Source organism: Manis pentadactyla, chromosome 5 (assembly GCF_030020395.1).
Source record: "Manis pentadactyla isolate mManPen7 chromosome 5, mManPen7.hap1, whole genome shotgun sequence".
In the NCBI taxonomy this organism is placed as follows: domain Eukaryota; kingdom Metazoa; phylum Chordata; class Mammalia; order Pholidota; family Manidae; genus Manis; species Manis pentadactyla.
In genome coordinates, this window is record NC_080023.1 from 2,986,780 (window position 1) to 3,012,224 (window position 25,445).

At 47.1% G+C, this 25,445-nt stretch overlaps 1 protein-coding gene across 12 annotated transcripts in view; it reads right to left on the reverse strand.

Moving 5' to 3' along the window:
* Positions 1–25,445, reverse strand: part of FAM193A (family with sequence similarity 193 member A) — a 207,447-nt gene that overhangs the window by 20,820 nt on the left and 161,182 nt on the right. For 7 of the 12 annotated variants that reach the window (XR_005031967.2, XM_036921229.2, XM_057502036.1 and 4 more), the window contains 7 exons: positions 19,501–19,752; positions 10,176–10,374; positions 9,022–9,294; positions 7,296–7,614; positions 6,473–6,656; positions 5,269–5,499; positions 2,070–2,919 (listed from right to left, as the gene is read on the reverse strand). Coding sequence is in view for 10 of the 12 variants with exons in the window: in XM_036921229.2 (XP_036777124.2) it covers positions 2,070–2,919; positions 5,269–5,499; positions 6,473–6,656; positions 7,296–7,614; positions 9,022–9,294; positions 10,176–10,374; positions 19,501–19,752 (2,308 nt within the window). In the remaining 2 variants the exon portion in view is untranslated. Of the gene's footprint in view, positions 1–1,306; positions 1,451–2,069; positions 2,920–5,268; positions 5,500–6,472; positions 6,657–7,295; positions 7,615–9,021; positions 9,295–10,175; positions 10,375–19,500; positions 19,753–25,445 lie in introns of all 12 variants that reach the window. The other 5 variants (XM_036921236.2, XM_036921235.2, XR_005031968.2 and 2 more) reach the window with 4 other exon arrangements.

Here is a 25,445-nt window from a genome sequence, read left to right on the forward strand (position 1 = left end):
TGAACTGGGAGAATGTATCTGCAGCATGTAAAAGGGTTAAAAGGCTAATATCCCCAATACATAAAGGACTCCAAAATATGGAAGGAAAAAGACCAAACACTCAATTAAAAAATGAGGAAAACATACAACTAGGAAATTCACAGAAAAGATATAGAAGCAACCCTAAAAATAGGACCTCATTGTAATCAGAGAAAAGCGGAAATGAAAACGACATTGAGGAGGGATTTCACATGATGGTGGCCCTGTTACAAGGCTGGACAGAGAGGCCAAGGGAGATGCACTGCAGGGCTTGGAGAACGTGGGACAGCAACACATGGAAACACACACGCACAAGAGCATTTACCGCGGCATCGTTTGTAACTATCTACGCGGGACACACTCTAAATGCTTGTGCACAGAAGGGCGAATGGATGATGGACATTTTAGAGAGAGTGTGATGTGACTGTAAACAGGAAGGAGGAGCTCCCTGAACTGCCACGTGGTGCTTTCTGGAACATGCTAAGGGGGCCCTTGTATGCTCCCTTCTGCATAAGGCAAAAGAGCAAGTGAGAAAGCACGTGGTTTTACCTACGGGAGGGGAAGGGATGAGGACAGGGAGGGGAACTGGATGCCTTAGCACAAACAGCAACAGGACCTCGTGGCAGGGCCCTGCCCTCTGCCAGCCACCCCACATCCCCAGGTGGCAGGCAAGAACTGCCAGCAGACGCTGAGCTGGCTCGTGAATCATGAAGTCTTTCACAGCAATCTGAGACGACGTCACCTGCCCTGGAGGGTGCACGGGTCAGCAAGTACATGGAACAGACAGGAGCCCAGGGTCTTCAACATGGGAGCTAGAGGCAGAGACTGGTCGTGCCCTGGACCCAGGGGCCCAGATGCCCTGACACCCCAATATGCCCGTCAGGGTTTCTAGGGCCCCCTGGAGACATGGCGGGTGCAGGGCCAGGAATGGGAGGGTACAAGAGGAGCCCAGCCTGCTAAGGACCAGAATCCAGAGATGGGTGCTCCCATCTGCAATGGTTGGAGTGTCGGCATCAATGGTGCAGGCAAAGGTCAGAGCCAGCAGCACAAGGAGTCCTTTGAGCCACTATTATGGGAGCAGCTAGCAGGTGAAACACACAGGGGAGAGGAAAGCACCCCGTAGTAGGACGCCAAGTGAGAAAGGGGCACAGGATGGTGTGAGGAAAGACCATCACTTGGTGAATGACACAGTAAAAACCATTTCAGGCACGAATTGTCAACGATGCTAAAACTAGTGGGTGAATGCCTGATAAAGAACAGGAGATTCATCTCCCCACCAGACACGTACTCGTTCACAAGGGGCAGGCATCCCCTTGACAGTGGAGAGACAGGGCAGGCGCACCTCAGTCCCAGGACGGAGCCCTCTGGTGGCAGCCCTGATGGGCCCAGCACCTCCATGCTCTGCTGCCCCAAATCCACAATCTGAATCTGACTGAAGAAATGGCACACAAACCAAACTGAATTATTCTAAATAACAAATTACTCTAAAAAATAAATGGGCCATACTCTAGAAATGTCAAGGTCTTGAAAAACTGAGATATCCATTAAAGGAAACTCAAGAGAGATGACATGTCACCCTGGATTGGATCCTGTGGCAGGACATCGTTTCTCTGTAAGAATATTAAAGGGACAACTGGGGAAATAGGAGTAAGGTCTGGAGTGAGATAACGGTATTATGTCACTTAGTTTCTTGATTTTAACAATTGCAGTGTGATTTTATAAAGAAATACCCTTTTTTTGAGGAAATACACACTGACATATGTAAAGACAAAGGGGGTTATGTCTGAAACTATTCTCATTTGGTTCAAAGAACAGAGGGAGAGTGATACCATGTTGATTTGGGGGCCTCGGAATTGTCTGTATTCTTTGCCCTTTTTCGGGAAGCCTAGGATTACTGAGAGTAACAGAGTGCGAGAGCGATGGCCGCCTGCCCCTCGTGGTGGGTGTGACCGAAAGCAAAGCCAGGCCACGCAAGGCGGCAGCCGGTGCATGGCACTGGGCACAGGCCTCATGGCGCTCTGAGAGCCAAAGCCGCCCTGCTCTGTATTTACCAATTGCAGAGCCGGCTCCGTCTCCTTTCTTCTTCTTACTTTTCTTGTTCCTGCTCTTGGGCTGAGGGGAGTCTGCCGGGGCCGGCTTGCTGCCCTGGGCCTGCCCACTGGGGGAGGCAGGCTCGGGGCTGGCCAGGTGTGGCTTTTCTTCCTTGATGTGGTTCGGCTGCTTCTTGCTGCTGCTGACCCTCCTCTCCTCCCTCTTCTGCTCTGCCAGGGGCACGAGGTCCAGCACCTCTGCCTTTGGCTCGGCCTGGGACCGTGCTCGGGGGGGCTCCGAGGACTTCCTCGCTGGCTCAGTGCTGGCCTTTCCAGTCGGCCTCAGCTTCTGTTTGCCACTCCCCTCTTTGTGCTGATGCATCATGTCGAGGAGAAAAGACAGCGGCCCCTGCTGCTTTCCGCTGGCCTCCTTCAGAAGGGGCTTGGAGTCTCTGGCATCTGTGGGGTGGGCAGCGACGCCGTCAGCCGCCCGGCCCGGCACCGGCTCCATGTGTTGGGATGGGGCACAAGGTGAGGCTTCTGGCTCCTCGGCGAGCTCCAGGGAGCCATTGTGGATGTCTTCAGAGCCAGGTGAATACCCCACTGCCGCCCGCAAGTTCCCGGTGAGCATGTCCAGCTTGGAGCAGTCTTTACTCAGCCTCTCCTTCTTCTTCTTCTTCACGGCTCTGAGCTTCTGAAGCTCCTGCAGCCGCTGAAACTCCTCCTTGAGTCGCTCCTCCTCCTCCTCCTCCCGCCGCCGCTGCTCCTCACGGAGGTGCAGATGCTCCCGGGCCCTGGCCTCTGCTTCAAGACGAGCTTTCTCCTCTAGCTGCCGACAGGAAAAGAGAAGGTGACTTGAGATGGAAGTGTTCTAAAAATTAAGATGTACCAAGAAGTTAATATGAAAAAAGAATCACAGAAGAACATAAATTCTGAAAAGGCTGCAAAAGGCCCCAAGTTTCAAACATACCTGCCTCAATTATTCCACTCTACAGGACCACTAAGTCTAACGCACCAACCAAGCACACGCTTACGTATTAGCGGGTGGGGGCTATTAACGAGAAATCCCTCACAGCCTTTGTGGTCTAGGCACATAAAGCAAGTTCCAAGCAGCTGCTAGCCCCTGGCCTGCACCAGCTCCCCAGCAAGTGCGCATGGTGGTGACAACTGACAGCACAGTGACCTGTGCAGTAGCCACATGGCTGCACACGGGCTGCCAGAACCCTCAGCAAGCACACCTTTCCAGGTGAGGCTGATGCTGACATGTTTACATGTATCAGCAGGGCATGCAGGAAACCTGTACTAAAAGAACTGAAACTCCTTTTCCCCTCCCTTGCAGATAAACAAAATTCCCAATATATTTCCAGTTGTGTGATAGAGCAAAGGACTTACTAAAATATTCAACATTACATAGCAAATAGAAAACGTTTATTTCTGCTATCCAATTAATTTTCATCCAAGGGAAGATTGTATTTTATTTGTGATACATATTCCAGGAGCATAAGTGGAAACTATTCTTTCTGTTTGGAAAACAAAGGAAAGCCATGGAGAGTAGGAAGCATGGCTCCTCTTATTGCTTAACTCTAATACCACCAGTGATTATGAAAAACTGGCAAAAACATTTTGCACGGGAAAATGTAAAAGTCCTCCCAAGTTTTAATTATTTTTCACATTTTGGTAATCTATATATATATGTGTATATTTTCTGGTAATATTTTTAAGAGAAAATTTACCCCTCTCTTTTGAAAAATCTAAATGATGTTAAAAATTTAATGACATATTTAAGTTTTTTTTTTATTTGACAATTGAAGGAAAAAGTATTTAAAATCCTTGCTCCGTCTGTTAAAAAAAGAAGACTTCCTCAAGAGCAGAACCTGATAGGCAGGTCCTGGAACGGCCCCCACGGCTGTCGCTTTGGGCAAATGCCCCATCGTCGAGGGAGCAGAGCGCCGCCCACAGTGTAGGTCTGCAGGCGAGCCTGTTACAGGACGGACTCTGCAGCGAATCAAAGCCTCCCACCCTCACTCCAACAACCAGCCAGAGGAATGAGATGCAAAGGTCCGAGTGGGTGCTGAGGATGGCCTCCAGCAGGCCCGAAGGGGCTGCAGCATCAGGCCTGGGTTCAGAGTGTCTGCAGGGACAGGGGACAGGAGCCTGGGAAGCACTTGGATGAGTGCAGATGCTTCCAGTGAATCCTAGTGGGGCATCTCTGGGCCTCCCGATGCTGTGACGCTCCAGTGGGCCCAGCGAATCCAGACTTTCTGAGGCGCAGAGCAGGCTTCGCCCTCAAAGCCCCTAATTGGGCCTGATAGTCAGTGCAGACCCGTTTGGGACTGTGAGGTGCCCAGGGAGGGAACAATCACAACCATTTCAGTATCACAAGCAGCTCAGCTGGAGTCACCACTGCAGGAGTGTCCCAACCTCTGTGGCAATGCCCTCCTCCTCCCATCTGGCCCAGCACTGCAGGGGCCTCAGCTCGTCTGAGGCAAACTGCCTACTGTCAGACCCTTCAGCCTTCAAGATCAGCCTGCAGAGGCCCGGCTTTTGGCAGCTGGCATCTTTAGGAGCTGAACCGCTCCAGCTCAGGAGCCCTGGGGAAAGTATCCCTAGAGACTAGGGTGGGGATGGGGGTCAGAGCAGATGCTGTGCCCATGTCACAGGAAGTTAAGAGCACAATTCTCCCTTATAGGTGGTCTCTGAGAGGCATGTCCACTAGCTAGGTCATAGGCTAGTGTTGGTGGGTATTTGCCTTTGGGACATTCCATGCCCTATGGTGAGGCGAGCACTGCCTGGGGGCTGCCCACAATGGCCAGCCATCTTACCACCCCATCTCGGCATGAAAGCCACATGCCCTCTTCTGGAATGGGGCTGCCTGACTCTCCTCTGCCAGGGGTAAGATGAGGAGTGGGAGCTCAGACCTGGCCCAGCGGGTACTGCTGTGCCCAGGCCCTGTCTCAGCCTTGATCTAAGTGGCTTCTTCACCCAGGCTCCAAAAGCCCACAGTGTTCCCAATCCCTTGTTTCCTGGGGAAGAGGGCTCTTCCCAGAGAAGAAGCTGGGGGGGTCCTCTGCCGCCCCCAGGCAAGCCAGCCCAAGAAGCTGAAGGCTTGTTCTACCTCCCTTAACAAACCCACGACACACAGGGGGAGCCATGTCCCGAGGGTACAATGTGGGGCTTTTAACCGGTTTCCAGTTCAGGCTGCCTGGCGCGAGCCGCTCACCTTTCTCTGCTTGTGGCGCGCCCGCTTGGCCGCCCGAGTGCTGCTCACTGGTTTGGTCTCCGAGCTGTTGATGAACTGCAGCAGATCCTCCACCCGCCGGTGGTCCACCACACTCTCCCTTTCTGAGAGCTGATCTGACTTTTTAGGCTGCTCTTCTTTCCTCTTGGTCAGCCGTAAACGAAGCTTTTCTCTCATTTCTGCATAATTTCTACTTGTTGGTGCAGCTGGAGGCTGACAATGAAATGAGAACGTAACTACACTAAGCTCTAAGCATTTTGTATGTAACAAATTTCAGACCATCTCTCTAAAAACGCATCTTGCTCAAGTAATACATGTCCATAAGCAGATGGCAGGAAGAGAATCACCTGTTGCCGTCACCCAAAATGGTATATTGGCGGCAACTCATCAAGCTGTATATTTGTCAAAAAGCTGGGAAAGTGCATGTGACCATGTAACAAACGGACACTTTAAATCAAAAAAGAAGTAATTACACATACTAACTAGCTTACTTCTTACGTAATAGAGTATGATTATCTCTTTATGCCAGTACACGTGTCTGTGGTCTTTACGTCCGTCTGTAGCTTCCCCCTTCGGCACCCATAAGAAAAACCATCACCCTCAACCCCATCATCAAGGATCTGATTACGAAGAACATGTGCTTGTGTCTAGGAAGCACAGAGAGAACCAAACAGACAAAGCCAACTCCCAGCCCCCCACCTCCCTGTTGCACACCCCCAGGCACTATGACTGACGTCTGCCTGTGCAGACAAAATGACTGCTCTGGAAAGATAGGCCAGCGTGTACATTTATCGATATCAACATCCTTTGTGTTCACAGCCTGGAGGAGCTCATGGTGTGCCTTGTGTGCACTTGACTCCCCATGGCCAGATGCTCAGGGGGTCCCTGATTTAATAACTATTTTACAAATCATATACAAGTGCAGAAATAAAGTGACGACTCCTTATAGCTAAACGTTTTGGCAAACAATTTTCACTATTTCTTTAGGAAAATACAACCTAGAAGTGGAATTGATGTTTTTAGACCATAGCTTGATTCAAAAAATAAAACTTTGCAAACGACACAACTTTCTTAAAAAGGAGCTCGTCAATCTTGCAATTCTAATTTGAACTTGCAATTTACAACCAACCAGCCTACGCTACGTGTGCCCTGGACACCCCCGCCGCCAGGCGCTGCGGGCACTTACCCCGCCGTGCCCGAAGAACTCACAGTAGCAGCAGTCACAGTACTTGCCCTCCTTCTGGTTGGTGGAGGTCGAGGTGCTGGAGCTGTGCTCGGAGCAGCTGTCCTCATCGGCACTCTCGTCCCCATCGTCCTGCTGTGGGTCGTAGACGCCGTTTTCACAGCGGTGCCCTTCGCAGTCGGGGTCACTGCAACACCGCACACAGGCCTGTTAGTGAGCAGCCCACCCTGCAAGGGCATGAGCATGCCAGGCGGCAGATGAGGCTTGGGCCCACCTCATCGCAGATGGGAGCATGGGGCAGGGGTATACAGCCCACACACACTCACAGGAGTCCTGGGCTGGGCAAGGCAGTGCAGCTACAGGGCACAGGACGCAGACAGTTACACCTAGAGGGGCTTATCAGGCACACACAAAGTCCCCTCACTGACCCTCATCTCACCACTTCGCCCTGGGGTGTGGGGTAGGGACGGCCTCAAACAGGCAAGCTCAAGGGTAATGAAAATTGTCTTTAAAAAAAAAAAACTGTTGAGTATCTGCTGTATTGTTCTTTGCTTGATGTATAACAAATACAACTTAACACCCCCAAGGCCCAGCCCGATGCTGCCAGTGGTTAGGTGGTGGTTTGTACACTGACCCATGGTGTCCCCTGGCTCTACAGAACTAGAGGCCGAGACCAGAGCCCTTACCTTGGCCCCTGGCCTCTGCCACCTCACCCCTTCCTGCTGCATCTCAAACGCTGGATCGTTCTGCTGCACAGGACCAGCGACCAGGGCTTCTGGAACCCAGTTCTACGGTGCTCCCAGTCTTCCCCGCCTGCTGAACTCACCTGCAGACGCTGGGAGGTGCACTGGTGGAGCTGTCCGTGGTGGGGGGCGGGGGGGCCACAGGAGCAGGACAGAAGGTCTTGCGTGCCTCCACAAAGCCAGGTGATGTGGTCACAGCCTTGGGAAAGGATGGGGCTGCAAGGCTGGCAAGGTGTGGTGTGGAGGCTGGTGAGAGGGTGGCAGGAGTAAGAGTGGGCAGTGGTGCCAAGCCTGTGGGGCTATTCCTTGGGACGGCTGGTGCCGTGTGTCTGTGATCCTCTTTGCTGACGCCATGAAAGACCTCACCTGCATTCACAGATGCAGGAGAGTCACTGCCAGCGGCTGAGGAAAGACAGGCATTCCTATTCTCTTACTTAGAACTTACCAACTCTGCCTGAAAATGTTCAAATCTACGAACACTACAAAGAATACACTCTTCACCTGGATTCATGGCTATTTAGCATTTTGTCATATTTTACTTCTTAAACACACACACTTTGTTGGCTCAGCACCTGGAAGTAACCTGTACGCACCCTTGAACACTTCAGTGAGAGCCCGAGAACACACATGCCTCCGCATCAGCACGATTCCACCGGCACGCCTGGGTCGCTGACATCAACATAATACTCTCATCCCGTGCACACCTCCACTCAGTTTCCAGTTTCCCACACAGGTCCTTTATAGCTTTTTCCCCCCAACTCAGTCTCTTTTAAACTTTTTCCCCTTTCACAAAACAGACCTTTTTTGAGTTGAAGCCAGCACTCCACCCATAGGGATTCATAGTCCCATGTTAGATTTAGCTGAAGTGTTGTGGGCATGAATCCTACAAAGGTTATGTGGGACGCTTCCTATCTGATCCCACAGGAAGCACCCAATGGCGGTCCGTTCAACGACAGAGAGGCCAGGCTCGGGCCGGCTGGCCAGACTCCTCCAATGAAAGGCGCCTGACCTCCCCTCCACTCTGCCGGTCACCTTGGGTGCCGCTCCCAGCCAGCAGGTGTGCTGCATGCCCCATGGTGACATCCACATCCTTAACGTCTACCTGTGACCCTTGGCTCGACGGGTGCCCTGCCAGCTGCAGAGCAGCCTTCTTTCTACTCCCCTCGTTCTGGCACATGTCACAGCAGCAAGCTTTTGTCAAGAGGAGCTTCCCCACCTGCTGCCTTTTATGAGCACCCACAGCCCCCAACTTGATGGGCCATAACCCACCCCTTACTCCATGGTGCTCACGCGCCATCCTGACCTCAGCTAGAGGGGCCCCTCTGAGCCACCCCACGTCCCTCTGACACCTGCCACTGGTCTGTGACAGCTTCCTTGCTCTCAGACGTCTTTCTCCCTGTGCTCAGAGTGTGACAGTGGCACCACCTGCACACCAGGGACCTGAGCGGTGGGCAGGGGCCACCCTGTAGGCTGGGGGCAACCCCATCGGCTCACTGTCTGCAAGGTTACTGCTTTCAGACAACTAAAACTTCCTCCATGTGCTCAGAAAGCAATCTCTTCCTATCACAAGCAACAGGAGCAAGAGGGCAGGGCAAGACACAGTGCGGCAAAGCCCTGAGAAAGCTGGTGTGACAGCAAATTCTGATCAGACCCCGAGGACGAGCTGTTTGTGACTGAGCGTTCCCAGGCGTCGACACATCTATGCCACTGGCCAGGCTGGGTCAGAGACAAAGATGACAAGGGAGTATCCACACCTGCGTCAACCCCGAGGAGCCAACCCTGCAGACGCTGTGAGCACACAGGCCTTACCTCTGGAAGGGGGCCTCTGGGATGACACTTTGAACTGGCTGTTGCTTGACTGAACTGTGGTGGCCGTGCAGGACACAGAGGAAGTGGCTGACGAGGTGGCCATCACAACTTTGTTTGCTTCCATAAAAGCGTCTTGGAAATTGTACAAACATTTCTTTCTTACAGCATTTTTTTTTTCTTTACTGTCCAGAACTGCAGGTGTTTCGCTGCTAGATGGAGGTGGAAGGGCTTCAGGTCTTGTTTCTGACAGTGTCGGCCCCAAAATGTCACTCCCTTCAGAGAAGAATGGGAAAATGAAGGCATCTAAAAGAAACCAGATTGAGCTAAACCCAAAGGACAGTGCTGACTAGACCCTCAGTACCTAGGCTGCTACGGAAGCAAGGGTTCCACTGGGAGGATGCTGGCCAACCAGTTTTTCCCTAAGAAAAAAATTGTATTGAGCACCTACCATGTGCCAATTCCTGTGCTAGGTGCTTCCCAAAAGTTATTTTGTTTGATGTCTTAAAACTGTTTTCTGAGCTTGGTACTATTACTCCCATCCTGCATATGAAGAAACTGACACTCAGAGAGGCTAAGCAAGTTGCCCAAGGTCACACAGCTAGAAACCCTTTCCAGGCACAGACCAGACCTGCTGTTCTGAGCATGTGCAGGGGCTCTAACACATGAAGACAGAGACAGGTGCGCGTACTGCCCCCTCCGGTACGCCCTGCCCTGCTACTGAAGTAACAGCTGTGCCTCAGCCACTGGGAAGAAAGAGCCTGTCAGAGGGGACAGAGCCCCCTCAAATGCGAGGCACAGCACTGAACTGACCATGGCACTGCCGCACCGCCCCTGGGCACTGGGCTCAGGTCTGGTTGTCACCACTGCTGGAGAACCAAAAGCCCAGCCCCGAGCCCTGGAGACAAGGTGCTCAGCACGGCTCGCTGTGGGGCGGGCAGCCCTGGAGCTCGGGAGCCTGGCTCTGCTCCGCTGTGCAGTGGCGCTCGGCTGGTGGGAGACCCGAACACGTGGAGCGGCTGAGGGGAGGCCGCAGTGTGGGCGTGGGGGCACGCCCGCCGCTCAAGGGCCCCTCCTGGGAGACTACAGGGGCGGACAGGGCACCCATGCAGCTCGGGGCATTTTAAACTTTAAGAAAGTCGTAACAAGTTCCTTACCAGAAATTGTATCTGGCAAGAAAGTGCCAGGATTCCAGTTCTTATCATTCATCACTTCTGATCCCCAAAGACTTATAAATTTAGAACTATTCCACTCTGGAGTATTCCCAAAACAGCTCGGATAAATATGGTCTTGAAGAGATGCATTGAATACCTGATGCTTATTTGTGTGATTCTGAACAGGTGCTGGCGGTAAAGCCTACAAAAAAAAATGTTCTAATCACATATCAAAATTCATATTCTGTTGACCTACGTAGTTAAACTACAGACACACAAGTCATTTCTGAAAACCGTGTGGGATCGCTTGTGAGCAGGCATCCCTGGTTGAACGCATCTCACAGAGCATTTACTTGACTCTTTATAAGGCTATAGTGGTGGGTCAGATTTGAATGAGATGAACATTTTAAAAGCAACTGATGCCTCAAGGACTATATCAAACAACCTTGAGGCAACGCACAAGCTTCTAACACCCATCCGTATTCACGTGTTAAATGTGGTCGTCTGCCTAAGATCTGCTCCCGTGGCTCTCTTCTGACATTTTAATGATCACTGCTGAAAAGTCAACTTTGGGCTTCACTGATAAAAAAAATGGTAAAACTCTTAAACTGTTCCCTCGCACCAGGGCAAAGCACAGTGTGAGTCTGCAGAGCCGTGGACGTCACGCTCAGCTCTGAAGCGCCCTCTGGGCCCCGTGGGGGGCAGATAACTGTGCAAGCCCCAGGAGGGATGGCTGCGTCCACAAGCTCATCAGGCGAGTAGCCGTGTTGGCTGCTTCCTACACACACCTAGGTGTTCTCTGGCCCTCCGACCCCTCAGCCCCCACCTCCACCACCAGCAACCCCCACATTTGCCCGGACTCTTGCCAGCCCTCTTCCTCTCGACAGCTACTCACAAATGCAAGGGATCTAGCAAACATGTCACTGCCCAGCTAAGATGCACTGAAGGCTTCCCAAGGCTCTTAAAGATAAAACCCTGGCCTTCAAGGGGCCTTTCCTGCCCCTGTCCTCCCTGACTCTGACCCGAGCTCCTTGTGGACCCCCACCTTGACTCCTGCTGGGTCCGTGTTCTAGAACACCCTACCTCAGCCTGCGACCTCACAGGCTCACACTCACCTTTCAGTTCTCAGCCTCAACGCCACTTCCCCCCTCGGAGGAGCTGTGCCTGCCTCCCGTCAGACACACCAGGACCCGCGGCTTTCCCTCTCACCACAGCTACAAGTCAGGACTTACTTGTGACCTCCACTGATTTAATATCTGCCTTCTTTCAAACCATGTAAGCTTCCCAAGGAATAGGCCATCGGGATCCTGGCCTGCTGCCCCAGGAACCTGCTGATGCTGGGCATAGCTCTCCAGCAGGCCTATGTGCTGTTAGAACGGACACGCGCCCAGGCCCAGGCCCTGCCTCAAGCAGCCACAGGTCTGGCACTGGGAACAAGCCAGGAGTCCCCTCCTCTGGGACACAGAAATGAGTGCTGAATGCTGTCAACTCAAGTAGGAGAGTTGTGAAAGAAGCAGGTGGTATTTTGGCAAGACCCCAAGGGCCTGGCTGGGGCAGAGGGAGGGGAACAGAGCGCAGGAACAGACTACATCTAAGGACAACTGCGTCGTGGCCTGACAGGCTACAGGGGCCACAGCAGAGATGACTGTATGACTTCTGTCCTGAAGGGGCTGGGGAGCCACAGAGGGTTCTGAGCAGCAGGTGAGATGATCTGGTCAGTTAATTAGAAAGATGCACCTGTGACAATATGGTGAACAAACCAGTGGGGAAGGATGGCACTGGAAGAGGTAAAGGGAGGGGACATGGTGGGGTGGTGGCAGTGAAGACAGGAGTAAAGGAGGGATCTGGGGCTGGACATCGAGGCAGGAATTACTGTCCTGGGCTCCTGTCCAGGGACGACCGGATGTGAGCTCTAGGCCCTCAGCTGCACAGCCCAATGGTCTCAGGTGCCAGCCCTCCCTTTACTAGGTGTGTGACCTCAGGCAAATTGCTCAATCTTCCTGTGCTTTAGTTTCCTCATCTGTAACTTGGAAATACCTACCTCCAGGGGCTGTGCTAAGAATTAGACAATGTATGTCAAGTGTTCAGCACACTGCCTGGCCCAAAGTGAACATTTAGTGAGTGTGAGCTGGTTCACGACTGTCAAGACTGCGGCCCCTAGACACAAACCAACTCCCCACCCCATTACCCCTGTCCCGGCCCCAGGCTACACCACCTCTCTACAGCACAGACGGGGGTTAGGGGTCAGTGCACTGGGGCAGCAGGGACAGCTGTGCATCTATGGATCCTGGACAGGCTTAGGGAGGCAAAGGTGGAGGGTGAGGCTGGAGCAGACACTGAGGATTTCAAAGTGGGAGGGTAAGGCCCATACTGAACACCCAGGATCAAAGCAGGAGCCTGAACTAGTTGCTCTGGCAGGGGAGCCCCAGGTAGAAAAGAGTAAGGAAAACACAACTGTATTTCAACAGACACCACTTTCCACAAAGCAGTGATAAACCAGAAGCTGCTTTGCTGAGAGGGGAGTGATAAAACATGACTGTTACGTGGGAGGTTTCTAGTCTTGAAGACCTGTTAATGGGCAGAAGCACCTGAGGGGTGGAAACCGGGCACTGTCACGTTGCACCACATCAGCGCTGAGGGGCAGCCGTGCCTTGCTAACCCAGATGGCAAATTCGAACAGCAGAAGCACGTTCTGCTGAGGCTATGACACAGCCGGGCTGTTTGGTTTCACCTCAAGAAAGCCGGACTAAGAGCCCGGTCTCGCCCCCAACCCTCTCTGGTGTGTGTCCAGAAAGTTTCTGCTTGTCCTTCTAAACACTACTCCAGCACCGCGCCCTCTGCAGCACAGACCCACAGGCTCAAACACTTTCCCCTCTCCGTGCTTTTTCTCTACTTTGCATCTGTGATATCTAGCAAGGTGTGTCATATTATTTTGATTTTTTAATTTGATTGTGTTTTCTTCTTCTTTTTAGACTGGGAGACCCCTGACAACAGGGGCCAGGATTAAATGGTTTTTATTCTCCTAGCATGTAGCACAGGGCCTGGCACATACTGGATGTTCAATAAATATGGAACAGAGTTTTAACTTAGAGGAATAAGGAAGCATAACCTGAAAACTGTAATGCTGGAAACATTAGTGGCTTTATACATTCAATTCACCCACTTTTGAAGCAGTAGGTCCAGCTGCTGAGACCAAAGGGAACCGAGACGGTCTGTATATGACGGCTTTTGCCCAAGACACCTACTAACCTTGACAGCCATGGATTCCCTTCAGAAAAGACTGGCATCTGTCAGCCAGACCACTGTGGGGCCATGTCTCCACGAGAACACCGATGATTTAGGCACAAAATAAGCCTCTCACTATATGGGCAATGTTGAATCAGAACACTGATTTCACTCTTTACACAAATCCACACAACTTCAATTAACGGAAGTTTTGAATTGTTCTCCATGTTGAGACAAAAGTGATTCACGGTATTAAAAATTTTTTTGCTTTAAATGAGATCTCTGACACTCACACTCACAGAGGCCTTCACTGAGCACACTTTTTGAGTTTGCAGGAACTGGAAGACCTGGCCTGTTGTATACACCACACCTGCCCCAGACACCACGAGCACAGTGCAGAAGATGCCCACCAAGAGAGCAAAAGTCCAAGTCCCTGTGTGCTCCTCTGAGAGAGGCTGCGGCACTGGCACTCGGACCAAGGGGGGTCTGGTCATAGCCCTGTGAGCGAGGGGGTGGGGCTGCGTGGCTCTGGGCTGCACTGCTTCTCATTAAGGCTCTCCAATGCTCCTGCCAGAGAGAAAAGGGCAGCAGCTATGTTTTGGTCTTGCTATTCTCAGGCAAGGACTGAAAACTGCCTCTGGAACAGAATACAGATTAAAGGTCACAATATGACCCCAGATTACAAGCTATGCATGTGCCTATTGCCTATTTTCCATTTAGCTTTTTTTCTCCCTCAGCTTCCAACCTGAACTTCTACTCGCACCATGTTTGACTTTAATCAGACATTTCTGCAGTGTTATACCTCAGTAACCTGGTGCGGGCAGTGACAGGCGTGCACGGCCCAGAGTCATGGGAGGGCCATGTCAGCAGGCTCCACTCAGTTCAGAGCTCACTGAGGGCTGGTACACGGTGACCCAGTGGAGAATTCAGGCATCTTTCTACCTTTATTACTGGGCCCTTTCCTAGCACGGTGATTGTTTCACAATGCATTTTCCATATGGAAAAGACACAGGATTTAAAATTGGAGACCCCAGGCACCAGTCAAAGCCAGACGCTGCAGTCATGACGTACTGCTCCTGGGCCATAAGAGACGGTGGATGAGTGCCTGCTCTGATAAGGAACAGTGAGGTGCAGCCCCATGCCCACATTTGCTCTTGTCTTTAAGGCCCTGCATTCCTCTACTTGGGCTTTGTCCAGGAGGGGGACACTTCATTCTAGATCCCAGATAACAGCCTAAAAACCTCTGTAACAAAGTGCTGAGCCACAGAGATGTGAGGGAAGTCTTTCACAAACAAGTGTAAGATGGTGAGGGAGTGGCCAGGTGGAAGTGCAGGGGAGGGACACAGCTGTCCCAAGGGCACATGCTCCAGTCAGTGTGGTCCTGCAGGAGGCGGGAGGCTGCAGACTGTCAAGGGAAGCTGGTGGTCAGTGCCCCAATGGAATCCCACATTAAGCAAACGGAAACCCTGACTTGAGGAAGCATCCCTTATATAGGGCTTTGGGGTTCTCACAGAGTAAGGTGAACAAAACATGACCTCTTAATAAAAAGTTACTATACATATAAGGAAACAATACATCAGCAGAAACTACAACACCAGAAAGAGATTCAGATCCTCAGTGTTTCATTCAAACAGAGAACAGGTTATATGTCAAATGATTAAAGAAAGAAAAGGTGATCAAGGAACAAGAGAATATAAAAAGTTGCTAATATGTTTGAAAAATAAATTAATTAAAGCTTAGAAAGAAGAATTATGGTTGGGATTAAAAACTCAATCTCAAGGGGCAGGTCCGGCCCCATTAGGGAATCACTTAACTGCAAGACTGACAGACAGAGGGTGAGAAATAAGAGACTGCTGGGTACAGGGAACAGAACAATCACGTCTAACGTAGATCTAACCAGAGGTTCAGAGAGGGACGACAGAATGCTCAAGAGGGAAAATCAAAATAAAATGGCTGAAAATGATCAAACAGGAAATTTAAAATGATTAATATTCTAAGAACTCCAATAGACAACATGCAAGAACAGATGGGTAATGTGAACAGAGACATGGAAACTCTGAGAGAATCAGAAATAAATAAAAGCCCTGTGAGAGAATGAAGGATGCATCTGATAAGCCTCTCGGGAAGGGACGCAGCCAGAGAGAGACATGTCAACAGAAACTCCTGAAACGGAAATGCAAAGGGAGACAAAAATTCAAAAAACGACCACTACTGACAAAAAGAAACAGAACAAAACATCCAACAACTCTGGGACAATTACAAGAGACGTAACATAAGGGAAATGGAATGCCAGGAAGAGAAGAGAGAACAGGTAGAAATATTTGAAGTAAAATGGCCAAGAACTTTCCAAAATTAATGACAGACACCAAGCCAAGATCCAGGGAGCTCAGAGAACTCCAAATAGAAAGAATGCCCCCAAATATACACTTAGACAGGACATATTCAAATAGCAGAAAACCTACAGAAAATCTTGAAAGAAGCTGGGGAAGGGGGGAGGGAGTAATTTCTATATCTTCAGAACAAGGCTAAGGATTGCAGAGGACATCTCATCAGAAACCATGCACGCAAGAAAAGAGTGGAGTTAAATATGTTTAAAGTGTTGAAAGAAAAAAACCCACCAACCTAGAATTCTGCATTCAGTGAAATTATCCTTCAAAAGAAGGAAAAATAAAGACTTCCTCAGACAAACAACAACTGAGGGAACTCACCGCCAGCAGACCTGCCCTGCAAGAAACATTAAAAGATTTTCTTCAGGCAGAAGGAAAATAATAAAAGGTCAGAAATTTCCCTTATGTTATGTCTCTTGTAATTGTCCCACATTAAAGGGAGGGAGCGCAATGGAGAAGGAATAAGTAAAAGTAAAATGAACTCTCATTGTTTATTATTAATTGATTTAAAAGATGACTTTGTTTAAAGAAATAATTGTAACAAGGTAGTGGGTGATAATATAGAGACAAATGAAAATAACAACAGCAATGTCATAGGGAAAGAGGAAGGAACTGGGAATAACCTGCTAAAAGGGCACCTGCCCTACACATCACATCAGGGCTGGCTTGAGGGGGACTTAGGTTAGTTAAAATGTATACTCTAACACAACTGCTAAAACTTAAGTAAGTGTAATTGATATGCTAAGAGAGATGAAATGGAATCAGAAATGCTCAATTAAAAGTGGAGAAGCTAGGAAAAGAAGCCTCAACAGTTACACACATGGTTGCTTGTCAATCTAAAACACATAAAAAATCACTTTAAATGAATGGTCTAAATACACCAATGAAAAGACAGAAATTATCAAAGTATATTAAAAAAAACAGACCCAACCTTCTGTGTCTGTAAGAAATCTACTGCAGGTATAAAGACCCCTTTAAGTTAAAAGCAAAAGGATGGAGAAAGATACACCATGCTAATGCTACTCAACGGCTTGAGTACCTATCTTAATTTCAGGCCCATCAGACTTCCGGGCAAGTAAAATTATCAGGAACGATGAAGGGCACTACATAATGTTAAAAAGGGGCAATTCTCCAATAACACCTAACAGTCTTAAACACGTAAGCATCTAACAACAGAGCATCAAACTACATGAGGCAAAGTGCTGTGAGGAGAAAAGAAGCCTCCATTATCATGGCTGGGAACTTCCACACCCCTCTATCCAAAGCAGGCAGACCCAGCAGGCAGCTAGTCGGTGAGGACAGAGCTGGGCTCAACAGCACCACCGGCTGACTGCATATCAGGGGCACCTGTAGACAGTGTCATCCAACAGCAGAACACATTCTCCTCGGGGTTACGTGCAGCATGCCCAGACAGACCACATTCTGGGCCATAAAGCACCCTTCAACAAATTTAAAGGCATAGAAATAATACGATGTCTGCTCTCAGACAATGGAATTAAAATAGAAATCAGTAACAGAAAGATAGCTAAGAAATCCCCAAATATTTGGAAATTAAACTCTATAACTTACAGTTTTAACTTTTTCTCCAGTTTTCATTACTGTATTTTCCTCATACAACTACTTTTAACTTTCAAATAACTTATATCTCAAACATATAAATGTACCGTTGGTATGAAGACATCTGAAAATAGAAAGTCTTCAAGTTTTTCTAATTTCAAGAAAACATAACTTTCATAGTATTCATCCCAGGCATTTTAGGTATTAAATATTCACCCACAATGGCCAAAGTATGAATTAAAAGAATCACAACTACAATGTCATAAAGTCTTAAAGGTAACAGCCACCATTGCACCAGAGCAGAAACTCCTGAAGGCTCTGACAACACAGAAACCAAGCAGGTCAGAAAAGCCCCAGTGCTCAGGGCTGCCCTTCACGTTTAACACCTGCGTTCTGTCTCCAGCTACATCTGAACAATCTTGGGTTCAGAAACCTGCTCTGAAAAAAAAAAAAAAAAAGAAAGAAAGAAATCTGCTCTGATGAAACAAACCTGGCCTAAGAAAACTGAAGGAGTCTGTGCCATCCTATACAGCTCATTCGTTCTCTAGAAAATGCTTCTATCAACTCTCCTGGGTTGTGAACACAAGCATCCAGATGCAGATGTGCCCACAGTATTCAAGTAGTCTGACTGACTCAAGTAATGCAGACTAATCTTTTGCAAGACCCAGTAAGTGACAATGCAAGCTTGTTCAGACTGACAGCATTCTTCCACAGGACGCAAATGAAGTACTCTGCGAAAGGCACCTCCTCACTTCTCCAAATAAAAACGGCATTTAGCTAATGAATTTAAATCAGTGAACAGTCTTGATACTAGTAGCAAAGTGGCTGGAGTGAAGCTTCACTGCATGTCCTCTGTATCTGCCTTTCTACCCATGAGTCCTATCTATCTACTGGGTTATAGTTTAATAGGAATCAAATAATTGGGTTGTAGATACAGGTGATGCTCTCCCCCAAATGTTTTTCTCCTCCTTTCTCTTCCATACACTATCTATAAAGTCCTGAGAAAAGGCTCAAAGCCAGAGGAAAAGATCAGTTTACTAGAGTGTCCCAATAGCCTTCAGGAATATCAATTTCATCACTTTATTTGAAGATTTTTAAAACTAATGTTTGAATAGTTTCTACGAGCAAGAAAGCATAGCAGAACATTCTAGGAACCCCAGGGTGTCTCCTAGGGGCTAGAAAATATCTCTGTTCTGGTACAAACGGAGTGGACAGCTTCCCTATCCCACACCCTCACCCAGAGGGAGAGCGCCCACAGGATGGGCAGACCATGAACGCAGCCTGGTTTTGGTTATTCACCCGAACATGCTACTTCAGATCATTCTATTAATAAAGGTGCCATTTAATGATCCAAATTGAGCAATATTCAATCTAGCAAAATTGAAGCATAGTTTTGGGTAGTCAGCTAGTACTCAGAATAGAATATGACTAAATGACTATATTCCACTCTAAACTAGTGGTTATTAATCTTCTACCTGTACTCCCCTTGAAACAAACAAATCCCACTCTCGGGGAAGGCAGGCAACCAATCGCTCTTCTTCCAGGTCTTCACTTCTTCCCCAGCAGGCTGCCAGGCCAGCAGGTTCCTGGCAGGCCCGCTCCTGTCTACCCTGCAGCTGCCTCTCAATAACCTGCATGGCACTGTGATTTTCTCTGCATCACATTAGGGTTTCACCTTTAAGCTGGTACATTTCTATAGGTTCTTAGTTTACATGCTTAAAAAGCACATTCATTTTAGATCCTGTAGAGCCCAGCAAGTGTTTAAGGACGGGTGCCATATTGAAATTATTTTACCCATCACATTAAGAAAAGGGCCAGGCCCCAGAAGGCCAGTGGAAAAGAGAATTGGAGCAGGGTGGGCAGAAGCCACATGAGGGGGGCACTCCTGAGTGTGACCTGCTACACCAGCATCATCTGAAACTCTCTGCATTCTAGTCAATTCTGAAAGAACCATGACTTTCATGATTGTTCTTACAACTGTAAAGGTTCAGAATTCCAACAGTTTCCAATGGTAAAAGGAAACACTTGCAGATCTTCCTATCAAGAGTAGATGCTGTCCTATACAAGGTGCCAGTTCATCGATTTTGTTGGTTTGAGTATGTACTCCTGTAGGATCTTAGTGACAGGTGAGCTTCCAGGCCCTTTTTGCCCCAACTTACCTTACTGTGTGTGAAGGGGGGTGCTGTATACAAGGTGGGGTGGATAAGAGGGCGAGGCAGGTGTGGGACTGCGTGCAAAGGCACATGTCCATGGATGTGGGGGTAAAGATGCAGAGCAGGGTGTGTGGGCTTCTCGGGGCTCATGAACTGATGGCCAGGAGGGAGGGCTCCAACTGTCATTGCTGATGGTGTCAGTCCAGAAACTTCTTGTTTACAAACATGACATTCACAAGCGTTTGGAGCTTGTTCAGCCTAAGAGGAAAGAAAAAGAAAAGTAGCTGCTTATTTAGTGAAATAAAGAATAGTATGAATTAAAGTCAATCACATTCTGCCTAACAGCTACACAGAAATAAAGGAACAGGGCTTGTCCTGATACCCTGAGTTGGCCAGGGCTCCCCTTGCAAGGTAAAGAGGGGTCCTGGGAGACTGGAACTGCAGAAACCTGGGAAGCAGATATGCGCACCTTGAGCCCCAGTCAGGCATCTGCCGAGGGGGCAGCCACACTGGTCTGCATCCTATGCCTGTCTGAGCAGGGACAGAGAACTGATAGAGACACAGGGTGGAGAGAGGGGGCTGGGTACAAGGACAACAAAACCCCAGTGCTCCACTCCGCAGGTCCACACTGCTCGAGGAATGGTCAGACGGAGGCTCCAAAGGGCACCTGAGATGAAGCCATCGGTAACTCCTCTCCCTCAGAACAACTGTAAAACTTAACACAATTGTCAAAGGCAACCATGTGAGTCTTTCGAAACCAACCAAAGGAAAAACACAAATTGAGATGGCGTTTGTTCATGTCAATCTGGCAGAACTTCAGGAGTTCTCACTGAAGAAAAGCAACCTTCTTGCCTGGAGCTCTTCCCATTCCTACCTCCTAACACCCCTTAAAAAAGCGAAATTAGGAAAGAAACAAACAAAACCAAAAGAAACACAATTAAAGAATCAATAGCAGAATTATAATGGTACACTAAAACATTTTTAATACAAAAACAGGAAGTAAAGGAGAAATAGGAACAAAGATAATGAGACAGAGAAATAAATAGCAAAATGGCAGATGTAAATATCACCAATCATTACATTAAATGTAGGAAGTATTCCAAACACAAGGCAGAGAATGAAGGACAGGATAAAATGCAAGACACAACTAAAAGATTCCAAGGCCAGTTGGAGATTCAAAGACACAGAGAGGCTGAAATTAAAAGGGAGAGAAAACATGTAACATGCAATAGTAACCCAAAGACAGCTGGAGTGACTGTATAACGGTCAGTCAAATACCGTTAAGACGAGAAACACTTTATAATGACAAATGGGTCAATGTATCAGAGACAGATAACAGTAATACACATATACACATTCAGTAACACTGTCCCAAAATGCAGAATCTAAAGCTAGCAGATTTGAAAGTGGAATGGACAATCCAAGAGTTACTCCTGAAGGCTTCAATATGTCTCAGTAATTTTTAGAACCAAACAGAAAATCAATAAGGATATAGAAGACCTGAATAAAGCAACCAAGCACTTTGACCAAACATTTATTTATAGGACATCCCACCTAACAAGAGCAGAACCCAAACTATGGTCAATTGCACATGGAACGTTATCTAGGAGAGAACATGTTAGGGCATAAAACAAGTCTCAGTAAATTTGGAAGCTCCAAAATCAGAAAACAAAGCTTTAGAGTCAACAACCTGGAAAAAGAAGCAAAATCAAACCCAAAGAATACAGAAAGAAATAATGAAGATCAGAACAGAAATCAATGAACTAGAGAACATAAAAACAGAAAATAAATAAAATAAAAAACTGATTATTTGCAAAAATTGATAGACCTTTAGCCAGACTGAAGGGGTTTAAAAAGGAGTAAACAAAACTACAAAAATTAGGAATTAACATCACTAAACAACCCTATAGAATTAAAAGAATTATAAAACAATACAATAACATTATATGCTATATAATTAGACAACTTAGCGATGGATAAATTCCTAAAAAGATACAAATTATTAAAATTAACTCAAGAAGAAATAGAAAATCTGACTAGATTGATAACAAGTAAACAAAATTTGAATCAGTAATTATAAATCATCCCACCAAAAAAGACCAGGCCAATGGGATTTCACTGATTAATTCTATAAAATGTTCAAGAAATTTCAATCTTAGACAAATTCCTTCAGAAAACAGAGGCAGAACAGATACTTCCCAATTCATTCTATGAGGCCAGTATTATGCTGGCCTTTTAATATCCAAAACTCATTTGATGCAATACACCATAGTAACAGAATAAAGGATAAAAACAGGAACATTTCAATAGATAACGAAAAGGCATTTGAAAAACCTAATATAAGGAGGGGGCACTCAAGATGGCAGGGTGAGTAGGGAGGCGGAAATTTCCCCAAAAAAACATATATATTTTGAAAATACAGCAAATACAACTATTCTTAAAAGAGAGACCAGAAGATGCAGTACAACAGCCAGGCTACATCTATATCTGCGAGAACTCAGCATCTCACAAAAAGGGTAGGATACAAAGCCGTGACCCGGCGGGAACCGAGCACTCCCCCACCCCAGATCACCAGCAGGAAGAAGAATCAGAGTGGGGAGGGAGTGGAAGCACAGGACTGATAAATAACCAGCCCTAGTAATCTGCACCAGGAGCACAGACACACATTGCATGGTGTACTGGATATCAGACAAATGGAAAAGTAAAATCCGAGATGGCGGGTCCTCATAGCCGGCTCCCCTGGGACAAAAGAAAAGTAGGTGCTTTAAAAGTCTTAAAGGGACAAGGGTTTAACAGGTGGATAAAATCAACCCAGCACACTCAGCCCAGCTGGCTGGGAATCTTAAGAAACTTCAGGCACCCTAACACCCTGGGTGGCAACGCAGCTCTGAAGCCCCTCACAGCAATAAGCAGCCAGTAATTCATTCCACCTGGCCAGCACTGCACTGCAAGCAAACCGGCTGACCCGCCATTGCTGCAGACCATCCAGGGAGCAGCCCTGCCCATAGCAATCACACAGTCTCCTCCCAGAGCACAGCTAACTGGGCCAGACTCAGAGGCTGCCCCCTGCGTGCAGCTGCCTGGCACAGACAGAGGAAGCCAGAGCAAAGTCCAGAAGGAACAAAGGGGTGCCATTCTCACAGAAGAAGACATGCCGTGCGCCTGCGACCCCCCGCGGTGCCCAAGGACATCAGAACAGCCACCCTGCCCACAGCAGATCAGCTCAGGGGATTAACCCAGAGACTGCTACCCGTGTGCGGGTAACCAGCAAACATAGCGGAAAAGGGCAAGAAGACCAGCAAGCAGGAAGGGACTTTGTTCTCCCAGCTGACACACATGCCAATTGCTGGCATCATTTCTATCGCGTGAAAAGGCAGAAGAACCTGGTCCAGTCCAAAATCACTCAAATGCCAGAGAGAGGGCCTGGCAAGATAGATATAACCAATCTTCCTGAAAAAGAATTCAAAATAAAAGTCATAACCATGCTGACGGAGCTGCAGAGAAATATGCAAGAGCTAAGAGATGAAGTCCAGAGGGAGATAACAGAAATGAAACAATCAATGAAAGGACTTAAAAGCAGACTGGATGAAGTCCAAGACACTGTTAATGGAACAGAAATCAGAGAACAGGAATACAGAGAAACTGAGGCAGACAGAGATAAAATGATCTCTAGGAATGAAAGAATAATAAAAGAACTGTGTGACTATTCCAAGCAGAACAATATTCACACAAAAGGGGTACCAGAAGAAGAGAGAGAAAAAGGGATAGAAAGTGTATTTGAAGAAATGATTGCTGAAAACTTCCTGAAGCTAGAGAAGGAAATAGTCTCTCAGACCATGGAAGCCTACAGATATGCCACCACAAGGAACCCAAGGAGGACAACACCAAGACATATAATAATTTAAATGGCAAAGATCAAAGACAAGGACAGATCAAAGACAAATCCATCAACATCAGGCCATAGAGAAAAAAGAAAACCTACAAAGGAAAACCCATCAGGCTAGGTTATCATCAGACTTCTCAACAGAAACCTTACAGGCCAGAAGAGAATGGCATGATATATTTAATGCAATGGAACAGAAGGGCCTTGAACCAAGAATACTGTATCCAGCAAGATTATCATTTAAATTTGAAGGAGGGATTAAACAATTTCCAGATAAGCAAAAGTTGAGGGATTTGCCTTCCACAAACCACCTCTACAGGGTATTTTAGAGGGACTGCTCTAGATGAAAGCACTCCTAAGGCTAAATAGACATCACCAGAGAAAATAAGATCACAGCAAAGAAAGCCGACCAACCAAATACTAACTGAAGGCAAAAAATAAAGTCAGCTATCCACAAAAGCAGTCAAGGGAAACACAAAAGAGTACAAAATAAAAAACCTAAAATATAGAGTGGAGGAGGAAGAATAAGAAGGGAGAGAAATAATCATCAGACTGTGTTTATAATAGTATAATAAGTGAGTTAAAGTTAGACAGTTAGATAGTAAAGAAGCTACCCTTGAACCTTTGGTAACCACGAATCCAAAGCCTGCAATGGGAATAAGTACATATCTAATGATAATCACCCTAAATGTAAATGGACTGAATGCACCAATCAAAAGACACAGAGTAGTAGAATGGATGAAAAAGCAAGACCCATCTATATGCTGCTTACAAGAGACTCACCTCAAACCCGAAGGCATAGACAGACTATGGAAAAAGATAGTTCATGCAAACAATAGGGAGAGAAAAGCAGGTGTTGCAGTACTTGTATCAGACAAAATAGACTTCAAAACAAAGAAAGTAAAAAGAGATAAAGAAGGACATTATATAATGATAAAGGGGTCAGTCCAACAAAAGGATATAACCATTATAAATCTCTATGCACCCAACACAGGAGCACTGTCATATGTGAAACAAATACTAACAGAATTAAAGGAGGAAATAGAATGCAATGCACTCATTTTAGGAGACTTCAACACACCACTCACTCCAAATGACAGATCCACCAGACAGAAAATAACTAAGGACACAGAGGCACTGAAAAACACAATAGAACAGAAGGACCTGACAGACATCTACAGAACTCTACACTCAAAAGCAGCAGGACACACATTTTTCTCAAGTGCACATGGAACATTTTCCAGAATGGACCACATACTAGGCCACAAAAAGAGCCTCAGTAAATTCAAAAAGACTGAAATTCTACCAACCAACATCTCAGATCACGAAGGTATAAAACTAGAAATAAATTATACATAGAAAACAAAAAGGCTCACAAACACATAGAGGCTTAACATCATGCTCCTAAATAATCAATGGATCAATGACCAAATTAAAACATAGATCAAGCAATATATGGAGACAAATGAAAACAACAGCACAGCACCCCAACTTCTGTGAAGGCAGTTTTAAGAGGAAAGTATATAGCAATCCAGGCATATTTAAAGAAGGAAGAACTATCTGGAATGAATAGTCTAAAGTCACAATTATTGAAACTGCAAAAAGAAGAACAAATGAGGACCTAAGTCAGCAGAAGAAGGGACATAATAAACATCAGAGAAGAAATAAATAAAATTGAGAAGAATAAAACAATAGGAAAAAAATCAATGAAACCAAGAGCTGGTTCTTTGAGAAAATCAACAAAACAGATAAACACCTAGCCAGACTAATTAAGACAAAAAGAGAGTCTACACACATAAACAGAATCAGACACAAGAAAGGAAAAATCACAACGGACACCACAGAAATACAAAGAATTATTAGCGAATACTACGAAAATCTACACGCTAACAAGCTGGAAAACATAGAAGAAATGGACAATGTTCTAGAAAAATACAACATTCAAACACTGATCCAGGAAGAAACAGAAACTCTAAACAGACCAATTACCAGCAACGAAATTGAATCAGTAATCAAAACACTACTCAAGAATAAAACTTCTGGGCCAAACAGATTCACTGCTGAATTT